Here is a 22,164-nt window from a genome sequence, read left to right as displayed (position 1 = left end):
CGTAGAGGACCGGGGAATGTGGTGACGGCAGAGGACAGCGGCCCGGAGCCGTGTCGTCGCCGCTCCCCCTTGGAATGGGTAGTCTCACCAGCGACTCGTTGGTGGCAGTGAGCCTCGACCCTATTATTCCACGAGCGATGTTCCTGAGAGTTCTCAAGAAACGCGCCGGCAGGTCCGCACAGTGCGTGCAATCGGACTCGCAGAAAGCAGACTCCGCATGAGCCAGGCCCAGGCAGGCAATGCAGTGCTCGTGCGTATCCTGCGGGTCAATGGGACCCAAGCAAAGACAACAGAAGGAAGCCATCGGATGTGGTGAAGAAGTATCCAGTTGCGTCTTCAACGATGGCAGCGTGAAAAAGAAGATTCTGAGGATTGTCGTCATATGCACTGTATTTATACTGTCTGGATTCGTCAGTATTTGCATACTGTTGCATTCTTGCCACAATTGGCCAGTTTTTTTACTGGCGTTATCCAATAAGACTTCAGGAAAAGTGGAAAAAGGGGAGGAGTTTCATATGCGGTTCTCCGCAATGTCGAAGTGACCGCTCTCGAAAGGGAACTATTGGATTTCTTCCGGTCTATAGAAAGGAGTTCCTTTCTTCCGAAACGCTCTGATTGGTAAAGCTGACCCGGTCTGTCGTGATTGGCTTCCGCTTCTCAGGCTGTTGTGATTGGTCGGTGCCCCTCTAACATGTATTCATAAACTTTTATCAATGAACAGTAACAATGGCGTCAACTTCACTTAATTAGTTAAAAACATGCGGATCGATCGAAGTGTAACGGAGGTCTATTAGTGCATGAGCAAACATCAATCTTTGTTAGATATTGGAGACATTTACATTACATTTTACATTCATGCATTTGGAATACGCATTTGTCCAAAGCGATTTACATTGCATTATCCTATACATTTATACATAGGTATGTGCAATCCCCTGGGATCCAACCCACTCTTACCACTGAGCTAATCTCAGGCAATCTCCGTCAACAACCAAGAGCAAAGATGGACCCTTGTTATTTTATACCAATATTAACTTCTTGTCTGTTTTATTTTTTCTTCCTGTTAAGCTGCTTTGAAACAATGCAACACTGTAAAAAGCGCTATATACTGTAGAGCTGCAAGATTAATCGTTAAAAGATCCTGATCTCGATTCGAACACCCACGCGATCTCATTAATGAAAATCGACGATTCTCGTGTGTCTATTAATTTACACCTCGGACTAAAATAATACCGCTTCAATATTTGCTGATGCTGCCGCAGAAGTTAAAATTATTATTATAAGGTATGTAACAACGTCACAAACAGTCTTTTCAAAACACACACTATCATTATTTCTGTGTCAAATGATAACTTTAAATGTAATCATAAATGTTTTTAAATAATACTTTTCTCAAAATATTCAGCTCATAATGTAGTAATACTAATTTATTACATTTATATAGCGCTTTTCTGGGCACTAGAAAATACAATTTCTTACATTATAAACTTTACAAAACAATCCAGGGTCAAAATGTCAGAGTGTCCAAATAAATAATATGTTGAATAATTGTTTGAATAGTTAGGCAATTCCATGTCAAGGTTTTCACCATACTGGGCAGCTGTCAAAATAAAGTGGTTTAAATATCCTTGTGAAGTCTTGCTCTTGTTTTTAAGTTTTCAAAGCCTTTTTTTTTGAAAAACATAGTTTTCCATAAGTGAATTCATAACAGTCCATGTTCATCATAAATGAGTACATAAAAAAATAAATATAGAAACTTTTCTATATATCACATAAATGTTCTATTAAAAGCCATTCCTACTTTCTATCTGATGATGAGTTTTTGAAAAGCAGATTTAAAAACATAGGTAAAAGCTTTTAACTTTGGGCCATTAGATGACGCTGTATTCGCCATATTCGCCCTTGAATGATACTGGGCATGATACTGGGCAAACCACAAGGCAAAACCTGGCATGTTTGGTATCATTGGAATCCGCAAGTATTCAAGCATCTAAGGAAAGGAAGAAAGGAATGTCTGTCAACCAGAGACAAAGATATAGCTTGTAAAAAAATTCTCCCCACTAGGTGACCCTAACTGAATTTTGTAATGACAGCTAATGTATTCAGCTAATGTACATAAAACATGTGTTCAGCTCATTTGCAAAGGCCAAATTATCATCCCATGACTATTCAGTGAAGACTTCCTCTTCTCCAGTCCTATCATTGTATAAGCCCATTTCTGCCTTAAATTGTTATACCTTATCTTTCTCTAAATTTTTTGCTTGCTCACACCTAATAATAATGTATTGTCTGTCACAACCTGATTTAGTTCATTTAAGTCCTTACTGGTGTCTATGAAGATGTTCAATGCTGTAGAGTCAAAAAATCCTCTTCCACAGTCCACAGATTCATCCTTATATACAGTAACTGCATAGTTCGCAGTTCAGGCATTCTGGTTTCGTTGATTCTTAATGTTCCTGCCATCTTTCTGATGCATTTGTTGTGTTTTTGAAACTAACTAAGGTCTGTTTCACTTGCATGGAGATCTCCCTGAACCGCATGATGTGGGTTCACAGCAACAGCTTCCAAATGCAAACACCACAAGTACAATCAACTACAGACTTTTAACATGTTTAATTTATGAATAAATAATTTAAGGAAAAGCCCATACCTGTCTATAAAACAGCTTTTTATACAAATGTCCCATTACTTTTGGTCACTTCGATTATTATGTCAAAATTGTTCTGCACTTATATACACTATATATTAATAGATGTGAATACTGTAGATATTTGTGAGAAAGTGAACAAAAATCTTTCCTAATTCTCAATTATTTCAGCTAAGATGGTAATTACAGTTATCATTCCAATTGTTATCCCTGTTGAAAAAAACAGAATATGCTGGGTCAGGTATGTTTTGATGCTGAATTGACCAGCTTAAACCAACACAAACCCCTCATCAAAACATACCAAACCAGTATATCCTTATTTTTTCAGAAGGGATGTCAGAAGACAAGTTTTGTTGTTGATTTTCTCTCTTGTCCTGCGTTTCATTCCAAAGGGCTCATCCCTATGCCCTTCAAAGGCATTATGTTCCGGAGTCAGAGATTCAAAGGGTTGAAGGGTGTAAGGGACCAAACAACTGTTTCTTGAAGTGCCCTTCTACTTCATCATCCCGCACCCATAAGGAGGTGTGTCGTAGTCATGCAAAGAATCATGGAGCCACGAAGTGTCCATCAGTTGTACCCTTCGAAATCCTTCTTCCTGGAAAGTCTCTCTCTCTCTCTCTCTCTCTCTCTCTCTCTCCCAATTCACCTACTTATACTAGCCCTAAGCCCCTAGGTACTTTTGAGTGCATGGCAAAATAGATTGCACAAACTGGGACACACTTACAGGAAGCAGACTTGGCCATTGTTGTTGCCTAGACAACATTTTGGCCAATAACTGTCACACACATCAAAATAACGCTCTTCTTTCCATTAAGGTATTTATTCATTCATTATTATGTATGTTAGGTTTACTGTTTACTTACATTTGTTAATTTAGTGACGCATCAGTTATATCACTTATTAATGGAGAGGAGTGTCACTAAATTCAAACTGGCCAGCAACCCCAAGATCATGGGTTCGATCCCAGGTATTGCACACACTCCGATAAAAAAATTGATAGAATAATCCAATGTAAATCGCTTTGGATAAAAGCTTCTGCCAAACGCATAAATGTAAACTCCGGGATTGCACACACTCCGATAAAAAAATTGATAGAATAATCCAATGTAAATCGCTTTGGATAAAAGCTTCTGCCAAACGCATAAATGTAAACTCCGGGATTGCACACACTCCGATAAAAAAATTGATAGAATAATCCAATGTAAATCGCTTTGGATAAAAGCTTCTGCCAAACGCATAAATGTAAACTCCACCTACTCGAGGTGAGTTGTGGGTAAAATCAGCCGTCAGAGTGTGCCTTGTTCTGCGCTTCGAATTTCTATCGGAAAAGCAGTAGACCAACCGGGACTCTTTGGAATTCTACTTTCAACATACTATGATTTGGGACATACTAATTCTACCTTCGGATACTATTAGGACAGATAGTATGCTGATTGGATCTCAAGGTCTCTCTCTTTGTCAGACAGGAAGTAATGGCTTCCACCTGACAGTAATGCTTATTACCAATCCTGACTGGAGGACGAGAGCTGGAATTTAGGCAGCAGTCCTCCAAGAGATCAGTGTGCATGTGGAGGCTTTTCTGTGAAGTTTACTTTCTGACTTAAAAAGTGTTATTCAAGAATTCAAGTTCAAGAATTCGCTCTGTTGATTATTTTGTTGGTAAATGTATTCACATTTGTTTATCACGGTTTCATTCGCAAATGCCTCTATTTTTGTTTAAACATCAGATAAAGGGAAAAGTGGGTGCCATTTTCTTTTCTTGAATATTGATTTCTTTGTTAGTATGGAAGTTAGTGTATTTTTGTTGTATCTTGTTTTCCTTTTCCTTTTGTTAGATTAGTAAATTACTTTAGTAGGGAGTAGCTAGAGTGACTTTTGTTTATTATTTGGCTTGACCCGTCTTGAAGCTTGAAAACCCTGTCACAGTTCTATTGATAAACAAAGAACGATCTTGCATTCTTTGACATTTGAGTTGTATGTTGGATTAAGGGCGGTTTCACATTAGCACTTTTGGTGCGCGCTCGGGTTTGATTAATGTCAGAGTTTGGTTTGTTGTGGTGATGTGTACGCAGTCTTCCAAACCCGGGTCCGCACCAGTGAACTGTAGCCGAGTCTGCTTAAATAGGGAGGTCTGGGGTGCGATTCTTGTGAACTCCGGTATGCTTCTCTGCTGATATGAACGCAATTGTAACAAATAAAATGTAGCATTAGTAATGATGTATTATATCTCATTTCTGTTCGCCTTCGGTGTTTTTAAGAGCATTGGCAGTACATTCACAGATTAAAGTGCCGTTATGTACTGAAGCTTTGGAAACAAAACTAACGGTTTAAAAACAAATGTAGAATAGTGAAGCGAGCAATTTTATGCATTTTGCCGCCTTCTCCTGCATCATAATACACACAACCAACAGGGCACACAGCTGCAGGCTTGATGTTGCAAATGACCCTCTGTTCAGACCCAAAAATAATAATATGATCGCAGTCCAGCGGGGGCAAGGGGAGCAACCGACCTAGAGTTTGGATGAGGCAATCAACGAAATGTGAACCAACCTAAATCTCGTAAATTACATCTGACATACACACAACAGCGTTTCTATTGGTAACGTGCCTCCCATTGAACCCTGGTCATAATACAAGTCATAGAATTACTTCCAATTCATTTCATTATCACTGTACACATGAAGTCTTCATTTAAGCACTGGATTAAGACTTCACACATTATGTAAAGACATGGATTATCCCTTATTACATAGAATTAATATTTTAAGTAAGATGATCAAATTTACTTTTGGGCTTTCAAAACACTTTTTCAAACATCTCTAGGAAAACAGGAAACCTTCACACAAATATTTACAGAAGACTGTCGTCTGGCAGTGAGAGGAAATGATCCTTGAGGACAAAACGCATGCTTCGGGATACCTATGTAAAGGTCTGTGTTACAATTAACCCTGCGCAAGTTTGTACCCTGCTCACCCCTACAAAGACAAGTTATGACATTTTTAGTTCAGACACACCCTATATTTGTAATGGGATATAATTTTATGTGCATTCTCTAAATGTCCTGTTACATCAAGTTCAGTAGATAAACTGTAAACCAATCAAAGTGGTTGGCACCAAAACATTTAATTGGCTTAGTCTTAAACATCACAGCGTCATCATAACACAATATCTTCTTGTATAAAGGTAAACTGAACCGCAAGTCAATGTATTTTGTCGCCAGAATTCTGTTAGAGCGGAGTTGGGCCAATTAACTAGAACGAGTCCAAAAAAAGCACACACAAATAGGGTTCCAATATGGAAAGCACTTTAATAAAATAAATGCTCACGATTCTCGAAGTATTTTGGTTTACAATTGAATTTGGATTAAAAAAGTTCAAGTCAACAATATAACAACCAGTTAGTAAAAACATAAGTGTGTTAAACAACATTATCTGAACTAATGCTTCATCAGTTTATTATTATTTTTTGGTCTTCATAAGTTTTTGTCTTGACAGTATAGTAGAGAGAGAGAGACAAGAAATTGCAGGATGAGAGAGAGGGGATCAGGAGACTGGGATAGGACCACAAGCGGGGACTCGGAGCCGACTTGATTAATCCGATGAGTCAATTTGATCTAAAACTTCCATATGGTTTAATTATTAAGTTTCTCTGGGATTTCACATTTTAATTGTACACACTACACTTCAATCAAATCTTTTTTTTGGCGGACGGAAAGGGTCCTTGGAATACTTGCACTTTTTGAATAAACAGCACATCTTCCTGTTATGTGTTTTATATTGTATAATATACAAACTGTTTAAGGGTCGTGTTGGGTTACGTGCTCAAATACGTTGAAATTGTGTGTACAAAATAATAAACATACACAAAATACGATGTCTGATTAAAATAAATCAATAAACATGGTGTTGTTAAAGTTGATGTGGAAGTTGTGATATTGGGTTGCAATATGAAAAACCCAGAAAACAGAGAAAAGAACAAACTAAACAAGTTTGACTGTATTGCGTTTGTATCAAGGTGGTTCCTCACATTCGTAGATAGCATCATTTTAGAAATATCAATGAAGTCACGTTTCAAACTCTTGTTCTTCAACGAGAATGGCTGGTGGGTGCTGAAAGCAGCTGCAGACGTCCAGAAAGGATGCACCGAGTACAATCAAACAATGCCAAAGCTGAAAGAAGATGAAGAACAGATTAAGAGATGTCTTGTAAAGATCTTCTTATAAATATTCTAGTTCTGTGACTGTTTTTTTTTTAATAGTAGAGATCCTAAATCTGATTTTCGTATGCGAGTATGCATTTTGTGATCATTACTGCACGCGCTAAAACATCATAATCCTTTCTTCCTTAGAGCGTGTGTGTGTGTGCGCATTCAAGTGTGTCCATACATCAGGCCCTTAGTGACTGTTGAGGCCTTTTGAGTACAGTGAAGTCCAGTTTGAGATGATCTTGAGCTTTGTGACATATGATGTGAATCATGAATGTTTGAAAGCAAGCGTGTGATGCAGACATATCAATATTGACCAGAATCTGTGAGGAATGTTTCCAGCACCATGTTAAATCGGTTTCATTAAGAATAGTCGCCTTTCCACTATCGAGCCAAAAGCAGGTGTGCTACTGCGTGCAAGGGCCAGTCGTGTTTCCACAGTCATTTGCAGGGTTTGATCCTGCCGAGCCGGGGCTTACTCGGGGCCAATGGCCAGGGTTTGTTGGCCTGACGAAAACTTGAGGAGTGGTTAGGGTGAAAGGCAGAGGCGATCTGAGTCAGAGGAACCGTGGCAGCAGCAAGACACGCGTTTTACTTTATAAAGACGAACAATTAACTGCATGTTAACCTCAAAATAGAGAATTGCAAGCAGTGATGTAAACTTAACATGCAAACAAGAAATACTTTGATATTATCTTAGAGCAGGGTTCCTCAAATCTTACCCTGGAGGGCCGGAGCACTACAGAGTTTAGCTACAGCCCTGATCAAACACACCTGAGCAAGCTGATCAAGTTGTTCAGTATCACTAGAAAATCACAGGTATGCAAGTTTGATCAGGGTTGGAGCTAAACTCTGCAGTGCTCCGGCCCTCCAGGGTAAGATTTGAGGAATCCTGTCTTAGAGTCTTTGGGCCAATATAATTAGGTGGGTTATTTAAAGATTTATTAATAAACATCATTCTTAATTGTCACATATTCTGTAATGATTGTCTAATAAGGGCCGTTCACAGGTTATTTTTAGTTTAAGCTTGTTATGCTTGCTGCAGTGTTCCCAGTCCCTTAAATGAATGTAGATGACCTGATGCTGTTGTTTTCATTGTCTGGTTTTCATTTTATGGTTTAGTAGATAGAAAAAATATATTATTTATTTTAATGATATATAAATAAAGAATAAGGTTCTAAAATGAGATAACTCTGTTTTTTTAATCATGTTTTTTATTGTGCATTCCAATAAATATCAATCAAACTGAAATTGGTTGGTTTTGATTTAAGCCATAATTACTTAAAAAAAATACACACAATAAAAACATGATAACATAATAAAAACATGATTTTTGAAAAATGTATTGGAACCCTTGTTACAACGATATTGTCTAATGTTACAGCAATTGGATTAAACAACTGAATGTAGGTCACAAAGCAAAAGCAAAAGCACACCCAAACCTTATATTCTTATTCTTATTTGTAGATATATCTTGCAAGTGTTGTTGCTGCATGAACGTGCTCTTATATAAGCTTTTTTAACACCGCTTAACCTTCGTCGTCTTGTTTTGCTGCCTCGTCTTTCACTAAGTAGCCATTAAAAGAAATAAACAAACAGCCGCCTCTATTTTCTCCGTCATATTTGTTTTGTAATGACGTGATTGTGATCCAGCTTTTCTCCTATCGGACTAAACTTCCTTCTTCCCGCTTGACGGATTTGCGTGACGTGTGGTCCGGAGAGGCGGGGTTTAGAGCAGCGCTGGCGTGCTACTGGCCTGACAGTGGAGAAGCAACTTGATTTTGCCCTCAAAGCTAGAAGCTCGATGCTATTGGCTCGACACGGCTCGAGGAAAGCCCTGGCGCGACAGTCAAAAGGTGGCTATTGAAGGCAAAGGGACATTCAAGTGGCCAGTATCTACAGTATGTAGATGTTATATACACATTTCATATATACTGTTTTCATCTTAAACTTCTACACTAACTGTAGTTTTAGTTATGAGCTTGTAAATGTAAATAAAAATGAGAGAAGACCTTTGAGGAGACACAATCCCATAATTTCTTACTGTATGTAGAAAAGGAATAAGTTATTTTATAATATTCTTCAGCTTACCAGGTAGAAAACAAAGCTCAGATAGGCGATGGAGAGGAATGCAGAGAAGACGTAGAGGACGGTGCTGTTCAATGCGGTCACATACACCACCACAAAGTACATGTTGATAGCACACACCACCAGGATGACCAGACCACCACCAATCTTCCACACACTGAAAATACAAATCCATCATCAATTTCTACCTTCAATGCCCTCACTACGGTGGTCTTCAAGGGATAGTTCAGCCAAAAAAGAAAATGGTGTACTCACCCTCAAACCAACCCTTGTATTTATGACTGTGTTCTTTCAGATGAACACAATCGTACTTATATTAAACATGTCCTGTTGAAACATGTTGATGAAACCTCCCTTTATAAATCACGTCAATGTACTCTTTGCTCTCACTAAACAGATCACCGCAGTCTTTGAGCAATGCATGGTTTGCTCAATTTGGTTTCTATTCTTAATTTTAGAATTATTAATAGGAGATTCATTTTTTTGCAGTTATTTTTTGGATGAACTGTAATATTCTTATGATTTGTTAAAGCTATATAAGAAAAGCAATAAGATATTAATCTTTTTATTTATATCATGTTTGTAATTATGATTAATATGCAAACCTTTTTGTTCATTTTTTTTATTTGTTTGAAGGGTTTTTCTTTTTCATTTCTTTTTCTTTTTTTGTATTATCAACGGTCTACAAATAGATTCTCTGCGGAAGCATGCTCAGAGGTCTGCTTACGAGTACAATTTGGTAGATCCCACATTTTGTATGAAACTGTTCTTACGCACTCACTACACACTGTTGATAAATGAGACCCCATACTCCATACTTAAAACTTGAATTTACTAGCTTCTACCAACAACCTACATGTATTTTCGAGAATGGTTTTCCAGCATAGGACGTGGTGTACGATGCGTAGTGAAGCAGCGGTGCAGTAAAGAACACAGAAGCAACTCCATGGTTTTCCTCTGTTGTAAACAATGCATGGCCTCAGAGAGTGTCAAGTACTTTCACAGGAGAAATGCTTGCGGTCAACATCATACGCTGGATATCAATCTCTCAAGAACGTGCATTGATCATTAACAAAAGTTATTATAGTCTATAAAGTTTATAACATAAAAACATATATATATATATAATATATAAATATTATAATCTATATAGTCTGAATACTGATATTTTTCTCACAAAATCCCAACGCCTTTATTAAAGGTCCTGTGTGAAATATTTAGGAGGATCTATTGACAGAAATGTAATATAAGTCATTGATCATCTGATCATATATGTCAATAGATCATCCTTAAAGGGATAGTTCACCCAAAAGTGAATGACTCACTCTCTAGTTGTTCCAAATCTGTATAAATGTCTTTGTTCTGATGAATTTGGACGAATGCTTATAACCAAACAGATCTTGGACCCATTGACTACCATGGTAGTAAAAATACAATGGTAGTCAAAAGGGTCCCAGAACTGTTTGCTGTCCTACATTCTTCAAAATGTCTTCTTTTGTGTTTAACAGAAGAATTTATTTAAAAAAATTCCTACTATGGAAGACAATGGGGTCCAAGATCTGTTTGGTTATAAGCTTTCTTCCAATTATCTTTCTCTGTGTTCATCAGAACAAAGACATTTATACAGGCCTGGAAGGTAAATCAATGATAACAGAATTTTTATTTTTGGGTGAAGTATCCCTTAAATATTCCATATTGCACCCCTGGAGCAGTGTGGATTACTTCTTTGAAAGATGGAGGCACAGTTTTGGGCTTCAAAATCGTGAGTGCTATTTACAACCATTGTAAAGCTTGGAAGAGCAAGAACATGTTTTAATATAACTTTGTTTGTGTTTGTTTGTTGTCACTAGTGGTACTTGAAGAGACCCCTGGTGGTACGTGACACGACAGTAAATTAAAAAAACTCTACATTTTAATTGACATTTCGTGTTTAAAATACAATTTCAATAGATAATGATAGATAAATACGGATAGATAATGATAGATAAATACAGAATAAATCTCAGCCTGTGTGCCCATTTAATAACTTTAAATGTATGAATTATTATTTATCAAATTATTAAAAAAACATGGAAAAAACATGTTCTTTAGTTTGAAAACGACACGTAAACAAAAAAAGTGTTTGTATTATTAATAATACATTAAAATTGGAGGACGAGGTGGGATTTTCTATGGCGGTAATTAGGTGCTCCTTGGAACAATTACTTTTATCAAAGGTGCTTCTTGATCAAAAGTTTGAGAACCACTGGTTTAAGATTTGCAAATTCCATTGTTTGATGTAACTGATGCTTGCTTTGTGCTTTAAACATTAGAGCTTTAGCAATACAGATGCTATCATAAATGTGTGAATAGTTGACTAATGGCTTAAATGAACGACCACCAGTGTTGGTGATATGCGACAAACTACAATCGATTCTACATATTTTTTTATTTTATGTTGCCTCTGATATGAACACAGTTTAAGTCGAGATGTGATGTGACTACCCAAATATTATGATACTTGTAACAGTTTTTCACAAATACTGAAACATAATCATTTATAGTTACACACTTTACATTTTATACACATAGATAACTACACACAAGGGGGCAGTCGTGGCCTAATGGTTAGGGAGTCTGACTCGTGACGAGAAGGTTGCCGGTTCGATCCTAAGGGCCGGCGGGTAATGATTGAGGTGCCCTTGAGCAAGGCACCTAACCCATACTAGTGATACCTGCCCACTGCTCCGGGTGTATGTGTGTTCACCACTTGCTGTGCGTGTGTTCACTACTCTCTGGATGGGTTAAAAGCAGAGGTATATTTCGGATATGGGTCACCATATCTGACAAATAGGTCACTTTCACTTTCACAAATACACTCCACAGGGATCCGTTGGATTGGGACGCACCATTTAAACTGCAGTATAGACACGGATACTCACATTCCATTGGAGAAATCATTCATTAGTGACTTCAGACTGGTGAAGGTAAGAATCGGGATCAGAGCAAATGGTAACTATATATATAAAAAAAAAGTTTCAAAAGAGCATCAAACTAAATATTCTGGTTGTGTCAAACCCACAGTGTTTGATATGATGTCACACTTACCTGCATGCTCTGTAGGACATTGAGGAAATCATTCATGCCAGTTAAATGTTGGATGTCCTCAAAGATGGCAACCAGAAGAGTAGGCAAGATAGCAATGGAGCGTGTCAACAGCACCCGAGCAAATCGAGACCAGCGGAGGTTTAGAAAACCCTAAAAGAGCCACAGCAAAATAAAACAAGGAATGCTGAAAGAACATTTTCTAGACATAGACAAGGTAGAGTTTCCATGCAAACAGCCATAGAAATAAAATAAAAACAATGACAACAAAACGAAACCGATCAAATTACAACCCAGTGTATAGATGAGATTAACTTTACCTCCATGACGAACTGACCGGAGTACGTTCCTGTCATGGTTGAACTCTGTCCAGCTGCAAGGATGCCAATGGCCCAAATATACAGCGCAACTGGGCCAAAAAAACAGCCCAGGACTATACCCTTGAATCACACAAAAACCAAACAAAATAGTTATGCTATAAAGAGAGACTGTCAACACAAAATATCTTCGGGATGCAAAAATATGACAATGATGCGAGACCCCCTACTGCTATATATATACTGTATATATTAAAAATAAAAATATTTGAATATTTATACTTTTTTACTTTATTTACTTTATGTGAATACTGAATAATATGAAATACAATAATCAAAAAATAATTTAAACTTTAAATAAAAATCACAACAAAGTAAAAGACACCCAGCAGCCCCTCACGGACAACTGCCGGCAAATAAAACAAACCACAAAAAATCCAGGCCTGGTCCTCTCTCATCGACGGTCCGGTCGTTCGTTCTCTTATGCTCCCGATCTCCTCCATGACACGAGTGATAGTGGGAAATCAGCTGTGCGCCCACCAGTCCCGCATATCTCACGGAGGAGATCGGGAGCATAAGAGGACGAGCGACAGGACTACGGACGAAGGAGGACTGGCCCCGGACATGTGTTAAGTTTGAATTTATGTATGTGTGGCCTTTTACTTCAGTGTTATTGTTTGTATATTTTGATTAAAAGTTAGTTTGAACGTACGTCGGTTCTCGCCTCCTACCTTCCCTACTTTGAACTGTAAAAGAGTAGCGTTTTTCAAAAAGAGAAAGCGCATAACGACAAACCTGGCCTATTTTTGAAATCTTGCTTTCATTAAATGGGAAATGTAATGAGTATTGCCCCGCATATGCGAGGTAATGCTTTCCTGGCACAGGGATCGACTCTCTGCATCTGTGAGTGAGCAGCAGGAAGAAGCAGCACATTCAGTTCACCGCACAGCAGACGGCTCGTAAATAAAAAGAGTACAAAATTTCCAAAACTTGTCACTGTTATCGAATGTTTGGAAAAAAATATTATTAACTCTTGAGTGACATTAACAGAGAAGCTTACCAGACTAGGGTCTTGCTGTTTAGATACAGCAAGTCTGGAAACAAAAAAAATCAACAAAAAAAATACAAAGCTAATATAACTTAAAGGATGGAGAAATGTAATTTGAATGTAACCATAAGTGCAGATCAAGGACAGTGGATGTAAAGTGCAGCAGATACTGCAGATCAACCTTGTTTAATAAGGATTGACAATAATTGCGGTTTCCAGAAATAATTGCGATGAGACTATTATTTAATAACTGTGACAGCCCTAAAAATACATCCCTTTTTTAAAATAGAAAACATGTGCATAGACTGATTTTTTTATGTTTATACTCTATCTGTAAGGATTAAATCTAAACAGATTTTTATTAGTAATTTATGCATTCTATAATTGTTGGTAACACAAAATGTCACAGCCATAACGCTAGAATTGCCCTTTGCACTATTTTAGCAATTGCATTGTTGCAAGATAACCAAGAACGGTCAAGTTATCAGAATCAGAAAGAGCTATATTGCCAAGTATGTTTGCACATACAATAGGGGTGTAACAATACAATGCCACGGTTCAGTTCATATGACGGTTCGGTTCGATGTGAGGGCAGTGTTCATGCCATGGCACAAGCAATGCTACAGAACACTAGAATCGTTTTAACTTAATATTAACAACAACAACAGTTTAACTTGTTTACTTGAACTTTATTGACTTTAGTTTTATGTATTTTTTTAATATAGTTTATATGTTTTTAAGAGCAGTAAGCCTCAGTAAACAAAAATTAAATAAATAACAGTAATGTAAACAAACATTTGTCAGAACAGGGCTCTAGACTAACACTTAAAAGAGTTATTCAGTTGGTGGCACCAGCCTTTAATTTAATAGTACCAAAGTTGTGGGGTGATTTCTTTTTTTTGTGAAAAAAGAATCACTAAAACTTCATTGAAATGTATTTAATACATTAATAAATCAATTAGATAGTAATACAAATCATTGTTTATGATTGAATTCTTTTATTGTATAGGTAAACTCTCTTTCAACACTTTTCCATATTTAAAGCACATCTTTCGTAAAGCTACTCTCTTCATTTATTTGTTGTTAACAACTCCTATTAGAGAACACAATTAGTTTAATATCAGTGAGCGTTTTTGGGCCTGTCCTTTGCATTATTGTGTTTTAAATTTATAATGTTGGTTAATTTAATATACTGTTGGAATGTTTTAATCTACATAAACATGTCATGTTCTCTAAAAGAAAAAAAAAAAATTCTGGCTGTGATATCTGTTTTAAAAAGTCGCCCTCTGACTTTCGCCCTCTGACTTTCGCCCTCTGACTTTCGCCCTCTGACTTTCGCCCTCTGACTTTCGCCCTCTGACTTTCGCCCTCTGACTTTCGCCCTCTGACTTTCGCCCTCTGACTTTCGCCCTCTGACTTTCGCCCTCTGACTTTCGCCCTCTGACTTTCGCCCTCTGACTTTCGCCCTCTGACTTTCGCCCTCTGACTTTCGCCCTCTGACTTTCGCCCTCTGACTTTCGCCCTCTGACTTTCGCTCTCTGACTTTCGGATGTGGCGGCATTTAACCTTAATTCATTGAGAAACGGAGCATAAGAATTGTACGATATATCGTCCCAGCCCTACCTACTCGTACCGTTACGGTCAGGTCGCATGCATATAACATTTCATCACCAATACAATTATGATTAACATTAGCAATTTACATGGCGCTTACTATTTAATTACTCTTGTTTAAAAAAGTTTTTAGTCAGAACATCGTAAATCTGTCACTTAAGTAAGCCAAGAGAGATTTAATATGTTAGATGCAGGCTGCTCTCTGCTTTATGGGAAATGTTTTAGGTTTAATTTCATCCTATTTTGTGATTTTTAAGGTGTAACAGCACTTGCGGCAGAGGAAAAAAAAAGAAACTAAGGCAACCAGGTCTCCCCAGTATAAAAAAGACCAACAATTACATGAATTAACAATATCTCGTATTAGATATAAAATTAAAATATAAATAACTAGCTGGTTACCAACACAAATCTTTTAATGATTTTCATGACTCATTACATAGCCACGATGTAAATTGGGTTATTAGATTACGTTGCTCTTACATAACAATCACATAATGTGGCTAGCTGGGCTGGCAGTTGCAATTAATACGATTTCTCGCAGTGAGATTTAGTTCACAAAAGCAGGGCTTCATACACAATCTTTTTCGATTCAATATTTGTTCTGTATGAAGTGTTGCAAATTGGAAGGGTTATGTGACTATGGTAATTTTGGATTCAAATGTGTCTGACATACCCCTTTGTAGATGTCCACTTGAAGTGTTTCGTTGTTGAGTGGGAAGAGATCGGTGTGAGGGCTTCCGGTTTCATTACATGTCTGACTCTGAAGAAAATAGAAGTCATCTTTATTAAAATTACATATGTTAAGAAACAGCATCAATTCTAATACAAGATGTACAGTATCTTCAATATTCACATTATTATTATTATTATTGAGCAAGAAAATATATAAAAAACCCTGCTCACCACTTGCATGTTGGTCTTTCCATAAAATGCCTCAGCGAAGACGGCCACCACAAAAACATTGATGAGAAATGAGATAAAGAGAGCGATCGAGGCCTCAATGAAGAAGTACTTGTTAGCTTCCTTCACCTCTTTCTTGTTGGCTCGGTTAATTTCCCGTGACTAAACAAACACCAAAAAAATAACTATAAACATTCAGATTAAGTGTTATACAAATGTCTATGGCACAATCTGTGCATCAGGGTGATTACATTCACATTCCAATGAGACCACTACTGCCATAACCTTAGTACATCTGTTTAAAAATCAAAACGCTTGTCTGCCTTGAAAAAAAGGATGAAAGCCATGAGTGCCGTGCTGTCCGTCTGGACTAGAATTGCTCACTTCAATTGATCATTTTAGCAGATACTTTTATCCAAAGTTTGACACAAACCTTGAATTAAATAAGACATTTGTCCATCTATACACAGTCATTTGCATGTTGCTTCCTCTCATTAAAGATAATATCACGGCAGCATTACTGTTTAGCATTTCATGAAAAAAAGACAAATTTGCCATTCACTTACCTTTACAAGAGCAGAGTGCAGATAGATGTTATGAGGCATGATAACCGCTCCAACTATGCCAACAGCCTGTTGAAGCTGCACAGGCCCACAGCCGCTACAGTACGGCACAAACATGCCCTTCAGAACCTCGCCCTGGTCAGGACCCACCCGCACATACTAGAAACACCCATTAGAAACCCGTTATGAGACGGACATGTTGCCAATGTATAAATAATGTGAAATCATCCACAGCAGGTTTCTTGTACCTCATAGCCAAAGCTGAGAGCCATTACAGTTATGAGGAACCCAAAGAAAGCCTCAAGTTTCCTTAGGCCTGAGAGAAACAAACAAACAAACACAACATTCAGACTTGTATATCCAAAATCTGTTCCGTTATTCTGCAATGCTCCGTTCACTCTGACATACCGTATTTGTCCAAAAACAGGAACACAAATGTGTCAACGATGGTTATCAGCACTCCAGCCCACAGTGGAATCCTGTGGACAATTACACATTAAAGGACAACCCGAGTACAGAGGGATTTATGGCTTAATATAGCCAGTGTTTCCCACAGGATTTTGAGAGACTGTGGGGCTCATGACATCACACACTAACTAGCATATTTGTGACGTTATCACATTCTTTTGGTCTAGTCTTAGCATTTGAAATCTTATATTGTATTTTAACACAACTGAATGCTTTTTCACATATTAACTGATCTTTTGTCAGACATAAAACAAGAATAAAACATTGACTAAACACGACCCAATAACATATTGTGTTTAATACAACCAGCTGTTATTTTTACTGCTGCTAAAATCCTGATTTATAAACGCGACATCGTCTGACAAAATCCTCCTTAAATTACGTTGAAGAGTGGACATATGAGGTGATTTTGGCTACATAACAGTGTAGATTTACTGTTGCTCTTCTCATCAATGTGTTGTTGTGTTAGGAGCGCTTTTCTATTTAAATACGAGTGATAGTTTTATTGAAATCACGTATAGCAGAAACAATTCAGCGCAAATTCAGAAATATGGGAGAATATACTGTTGCTGGGACACAGAGTTACAACTACCAAACCATAGCACAGAACATATGTGCGCACCAGGTGTGTATCTACGGGTGGGCCCGTGTGGACCTGGGCCACACACCTATCAGTCAGGCCCATCCAGTCAGCTGCCTCGCAAGTGAATAGCCGATTATAAGTGAATTCTGTTGTTGCAATCGTCATAATAATAATTGTGTTGTTTCTTGAATTTTCTATTGATTCAAACTATAAACACACATACAAACTTACAAAGTGTTTTAAAAGCGCTTTTAGCTTAAAGCATTTTATGCATATGTGTGCAGGCAGGTAGTGTTTCTTTTACAACATAACAGCGCGTCCACTGGCCTGGCATACAGGTTTAACTCGTTTTGAGAGGGGTCTAGCTGCAGCCGATGGGCGAGTTGAGCTCCATTCTCTCGAACAGGAAATACGTCACCTCCAATCAATAATGAAGAAGGGGCAAAATGGCGTGGCTGAGCTCTCCGAAGTTCGAACTTTATCTCGGTTAATTTTATCTCAGCATCCCTACACTACTTGCAGACTGATGCTGTTTTCACGTGCAATGCAAGCACAACACATATGGCTTCCGTGAAATTACACAAAAAGGGTGGGATGGGTTAATATATTTTTGAAGATTAATATTGATGTCTCGCCAATGTTAGCTGATGTTGCATGAATTACTTTAAAATACAGGTTTAGAAAATCATTTTTTTTTATATAATCCACCGAAGTACTGAAAACCCTGATGTTACAGTGGTCAGTGGCCCCAAGGCTGCTCTGTGGGTGAGGCCCCCTTAGGTGGCTTTCAGGTGCCCTTCACGCTTGCAGTACGGAGCACCGTTTGCATGAAAAGCCGCTAATTTAAAAGTTTTCACGCAAACTCAGGTCCCCACCAGGGTACAGTACACTGCGCATGCGCTTTAGTTGATTACAATTTAATTACTTCATTAAAACGTGTAAGAAATGATAGCGTTGGTGATTTACCTTCATTTTAAGCAAGACTGAGCCAGCATTGTTTTGTGCATTGCGAGTGGAATCAGAGCGGCAAATGAATGGTAATACAATATTCCAGATTTCGAAATAGTCCTTATAAATAATCTGTTTGCAAGCAGCAGAAAGCTCTGTAAGCGAATATAAAGTAAAACGTGTTGTTTACTCTGCACTGCGGATAATAGCATCAAGGCATTAAGAAACACAATAAATTGACCCGTGTTATGTTTACTATCATGTGTCATGCACGTTCATGATGACGTATGAGGAATACAAAACGCTCCAGAGCTGATAGAATCAAGCTGAGCTGAGACACAAACCAACGATAGTGGTGTGCGATAGTGTAAAGCTTTGAATCGATCCAAAACCAATTAACTGCAGGGCCAGTATTGCCGATATCCATACCGATTAGTGGTCGACCGATTATCGAACTGGCCGATTATCAGCGTCGATATTAAGGATTTCGCCGATAATCGATATCGGTCATTTTCAAAGCCGATTTGCCGATAAAGTCATTTAATTTTGAAATGTGCTATTTGGCTCTAATGCAGCCACAGATTTAGTGAGAGCAGTCCGGACATGTCACTCTAGTTTGTTGCCTAGAGTAATGCCCGCCCACTGCCCCTCTGATTTGTTGGGACTAAGTCACGAGTCCGGCCAATAAATGCGGGAGGCTGCTGAACAGAACGTTTTTTTCACTCTCACACCAAAAGCACTTACTAACTGGAGCTGCTTCGGGTTCATGCTCTCTGAGGTAAGGCAGCATCAGACGTTGAAATAAATCACAATCCACTACACTGAAGATGCAAAACACTTCAATATAATTACTGCCTGAATTTCGGAGCAGCTTTGCAGGTTTCCTGCAGGTTCCGCAGGATTTACACATTATCATGTACAGTTGTGTTCAAAATTATTCAACCCCCAATGCTGTAAATGGTTTTAGGGAATTTAGTGTACATTTGTAATTGTATTCAGAATGAAATCCTACAAGGACTTCTTAAAGAATCATATGCAACTAAAATGACATCAATTAGTTTTGTAATACAGTAGTAAATGTTTATTTTGTGAATTCTTCATTGACATAATTATTCAACCCCTTAAAGACTACCACTCTGAAGAACAGAGGTTCAATGAAGTGTTTTCAATCAGGTATTGAAAACACCTGTGGATATCAGGGAGCAGCAATAAAGCCTAATAAGCACCAATTAGGCAGCTTTAAAATGACTGTGATACTCAGCTCCTTCTAGACATTTACTGGTGTGGTTACAAACATGGTGAGGTCAAGAGAATGGTCCAGGAAGACAAGAGAACAGGTGATTACTCTTCACAGGAAGGGCAATGGCTATAAGAAGATTGCAAAGATGTTAAACATACCAAGAGACACCATAGGAAGCATCATTCGCAAATTCAAGGCAAAGGGCACTGTTGAAACGCTACCTGGTCGTGGCAGAAAGAAAATGCTGACTTCGACTGCTGTGCGCTACCTAAAGCGTAGAGTGGAGAAAAGTCCCCGTGTGACTGCTGAGGAACTGAGAAAAGATTTGTCAGATGTGGGTACTGAAGTTTCTGCTCAGACAATACGGCGCACCCTGCGTAATGAAGGCCTCCATGCCAGAACTCCCAGGCGCACCCCCTTGCTGTCCCCAAAGAATAAGAAGAGTCGACTGCAGTATGCCAAAAGTCATGTGGACAAACCACAGAAGTTTTGGGATAGTGTTCCGTGGACTGATGAAACAAAATTAGAACTGTTTGGGCCCATGGATCAACGCTATGTTTGGAGGAGGAAGAACAAGGCCTATGAAGAAAAGAACACCTTGCCTACTGTGAAGCATGGCGGGGGGTCAATCATGCTTTGGGGCTGTTTTGCTTCTGCAGGTACTGGGAAGCTTCAGCGTGTGCAAGGTACCATGAATTCTCTTCAGTACCAGGAGATATTGGATGACAATGTGATGCAGTCCGTCACAAACCTGAGGCTTGGAAGACGTTGGACCTTTCAACAGGACAATGATCCCAAGCATACCTCCAAGTCCACTAGAGCATGGTTGCAGATTAAAGGCTGGAACATTTTGAAGTGGCCATCGCAGTCACCAGACTTAAATCCGATTGAGAACCCCTGGTGGGACTTAAAGAAAGCAGTTGCAGTGCGCAAGCCTAAGAATGTGACTGAACTGGAGGCTTTTGCCAATGATGAATGGGCGAAGATACCCGTAGATCGCTGCAAGACACTTGTGTCAAGCTATGCTTCACGTTTAAAAGCTGTTATAACTGTAAAAGGATGTTGTACTAAGTACTAAGATTGAATGTCACTTGGGGGTTGAATAAAACTGATAATGATGTGAGCTCAGAAAAGACATTTGTGGTTATTTCATTATGAATGTTATGTTATATTTGTCTGACCTACACGTGCCTCTTTGATTTAATTGTAAGCAGGATGACTGAATGATCATAATCAATGTCAAACCGACCAAAACAATCAATTTCAGTGGGGGTTGAATAATTTTGAACACAACTGTAGATATAATTCACATCCATAGTATAACAATAATTTTGCTCTGCAAGCGAGCAGCACACTGCACATGCGTTTCTTGTAATTGATCGAGCTGGCATTTTTGCACGTCATTTTAAGTTAAGCCATTTCAAAAATACAAGCCATTTTAAAGCATAAAGAACTTGAATCGTCGGTCTTCAGTCAGAGCGATCTCATGGGCGCGCGCACATACACACATAGACTCCGCATCTCAAGCTGCTCGCGACAAATGTTAGATCAAGTTATTTTTCGCAACTTATTTATACACATAAATGTTCATAGACACACATGGGTGTGATTAAATGCCCGTCTTGCCGACAATACACTCAAGGAATAGGCTAATGTACTAACTAAGTGTGCCTAAAATATGCTTTTAATGTTATAGCTTCATGAAAACATTTGCTACAACATACACAATAAAGCTAATGCTAGCTGTGCTAGCTAAACCAATGATGAGCAAAATGATTAAATGAATAGTTCTAGTATTGTATGCAATGTTTAAGTCATCAGACATATTTTTATCCATAAATAAATATAATTTATTCTATTCAATTCATTTTTTTTATTTAGTGGTTTTTACAATGCATTTTTCTTTCCAAGCAGCTTGACATGAGAAAAGACAAGTAAAACACAGAAAGAGGCAGAATACAGTGCGGTGCAATAAATAAAGCAATGGTGGTTTACAAAATGTTCACAGAATTCTGCTGGGTGCTCCCTTCTTTCTTTTGTTATTATTAATATAAGCATTATGATTAAGATTTCTCAGTCTGATTTAAAAATGTTTCAAATGTTTCAGAGCCTGAGTTCTTAATTTTTATATAAATTTACGTTATACACCATATATATATATATATATATATATATATATATATATATATATATATATATCTGTTCAAAATATCGGTTATCGGTCTAATGCACATGGAAATAATCTGTATCGGCCCTGAAAAACGCATATCGGTCGACCTCTAATACCGATACTTGTACTTTTAGAAGCATTCACTTGAACTTACGTTTACTTTCCTGTATGTAGATGAAATGTCATGATTTTCCAGATGAATTCATCATTAATATGCTAAATCTGAATACATTTTCATGACCACTAAAAATGTTTGGCTGCAGGCTTGGGAAGCCTGTGCATTAATCCGCA

The 22,164-nt window shown here is 38.0% G+C and overlaps 1 protein-coding gene across 1 annotated transcript in view; it reads right to left on the bottom strand.

Annotated features, from left to right (window-relative positions):
- Positions 1 to 5,929: 5,929 nt before the first annotated feature.
- Positions 5,930 to 22,164, bottom strand: part of slc11a2 (solute carrier family 11 member 2) — a 49,069-nt gene continuing 32,834 nt past the window's right edge. Inside the window, exons 7-16 of the mRNA XM_056734590.1 lie at positions 16,873 to 16,943; positions 16,713 to 16,780; positions 16,468 to 16,623; positions 15,905 to 16,063; positions 15,675 to 15,761; positions 12,343 to 12,462; positions 12,026 to 12,175; positions 11,860 to 11,933; positions 8,942 to 9,095; positions 5,930 to 6,815 (exon numbers count right to left, since the gene is read on the bottom strand). Of these exons, the coding sequence (XP_056590568.1) occupies positions 6,711 to 6,815; positions 8,942 to 9,095; positions 11,860 to 11,933; positions 12,026 to 12,175; positions 12,343 to 12,462; positions 15,675 to 15,761; positions 15,905 to 16,063; positions 16,468 to 16,623; positions 16,713 to 16,780; positions 16,873 to 16,943 (1,144 nt within the window). The 3' untranslated portion in view covers positions 5,930 to 6,710. The remainder of the gene's footprint in view (positions 6,816 to 8,941; positions 9,096 to 11,859; positions 11,934 to 12,025; positions 12,176 to 12,342; positions 12,463 to 15,674; positions 15,762 to 15,904; positions 16,064 to 16,467; positions 16,624 to 16,712; positions 16,781 to 16,872; positions 16,944 to 22,164) is intronic.

Source organism: Triplophysa dalaica, chromosome 21 (assembly GCF_015846415.1).
Source record: "Triplophysa dalaica isolate WHDGS20190420 chromosome 21, ASM1584641v1, whole genome shotgun sequence".
Classification (NCBI taxonomy): domain Eukaryota; kingdom Metazoa; phylum Chordata; class Actinopteri; order Cypriniformes; family Nemacheilidae; genus Triplophysa; species Triplophysa dalaica.
This window is presented reverse-complemented; position numbering and strand designations above follow the sequence as displayed.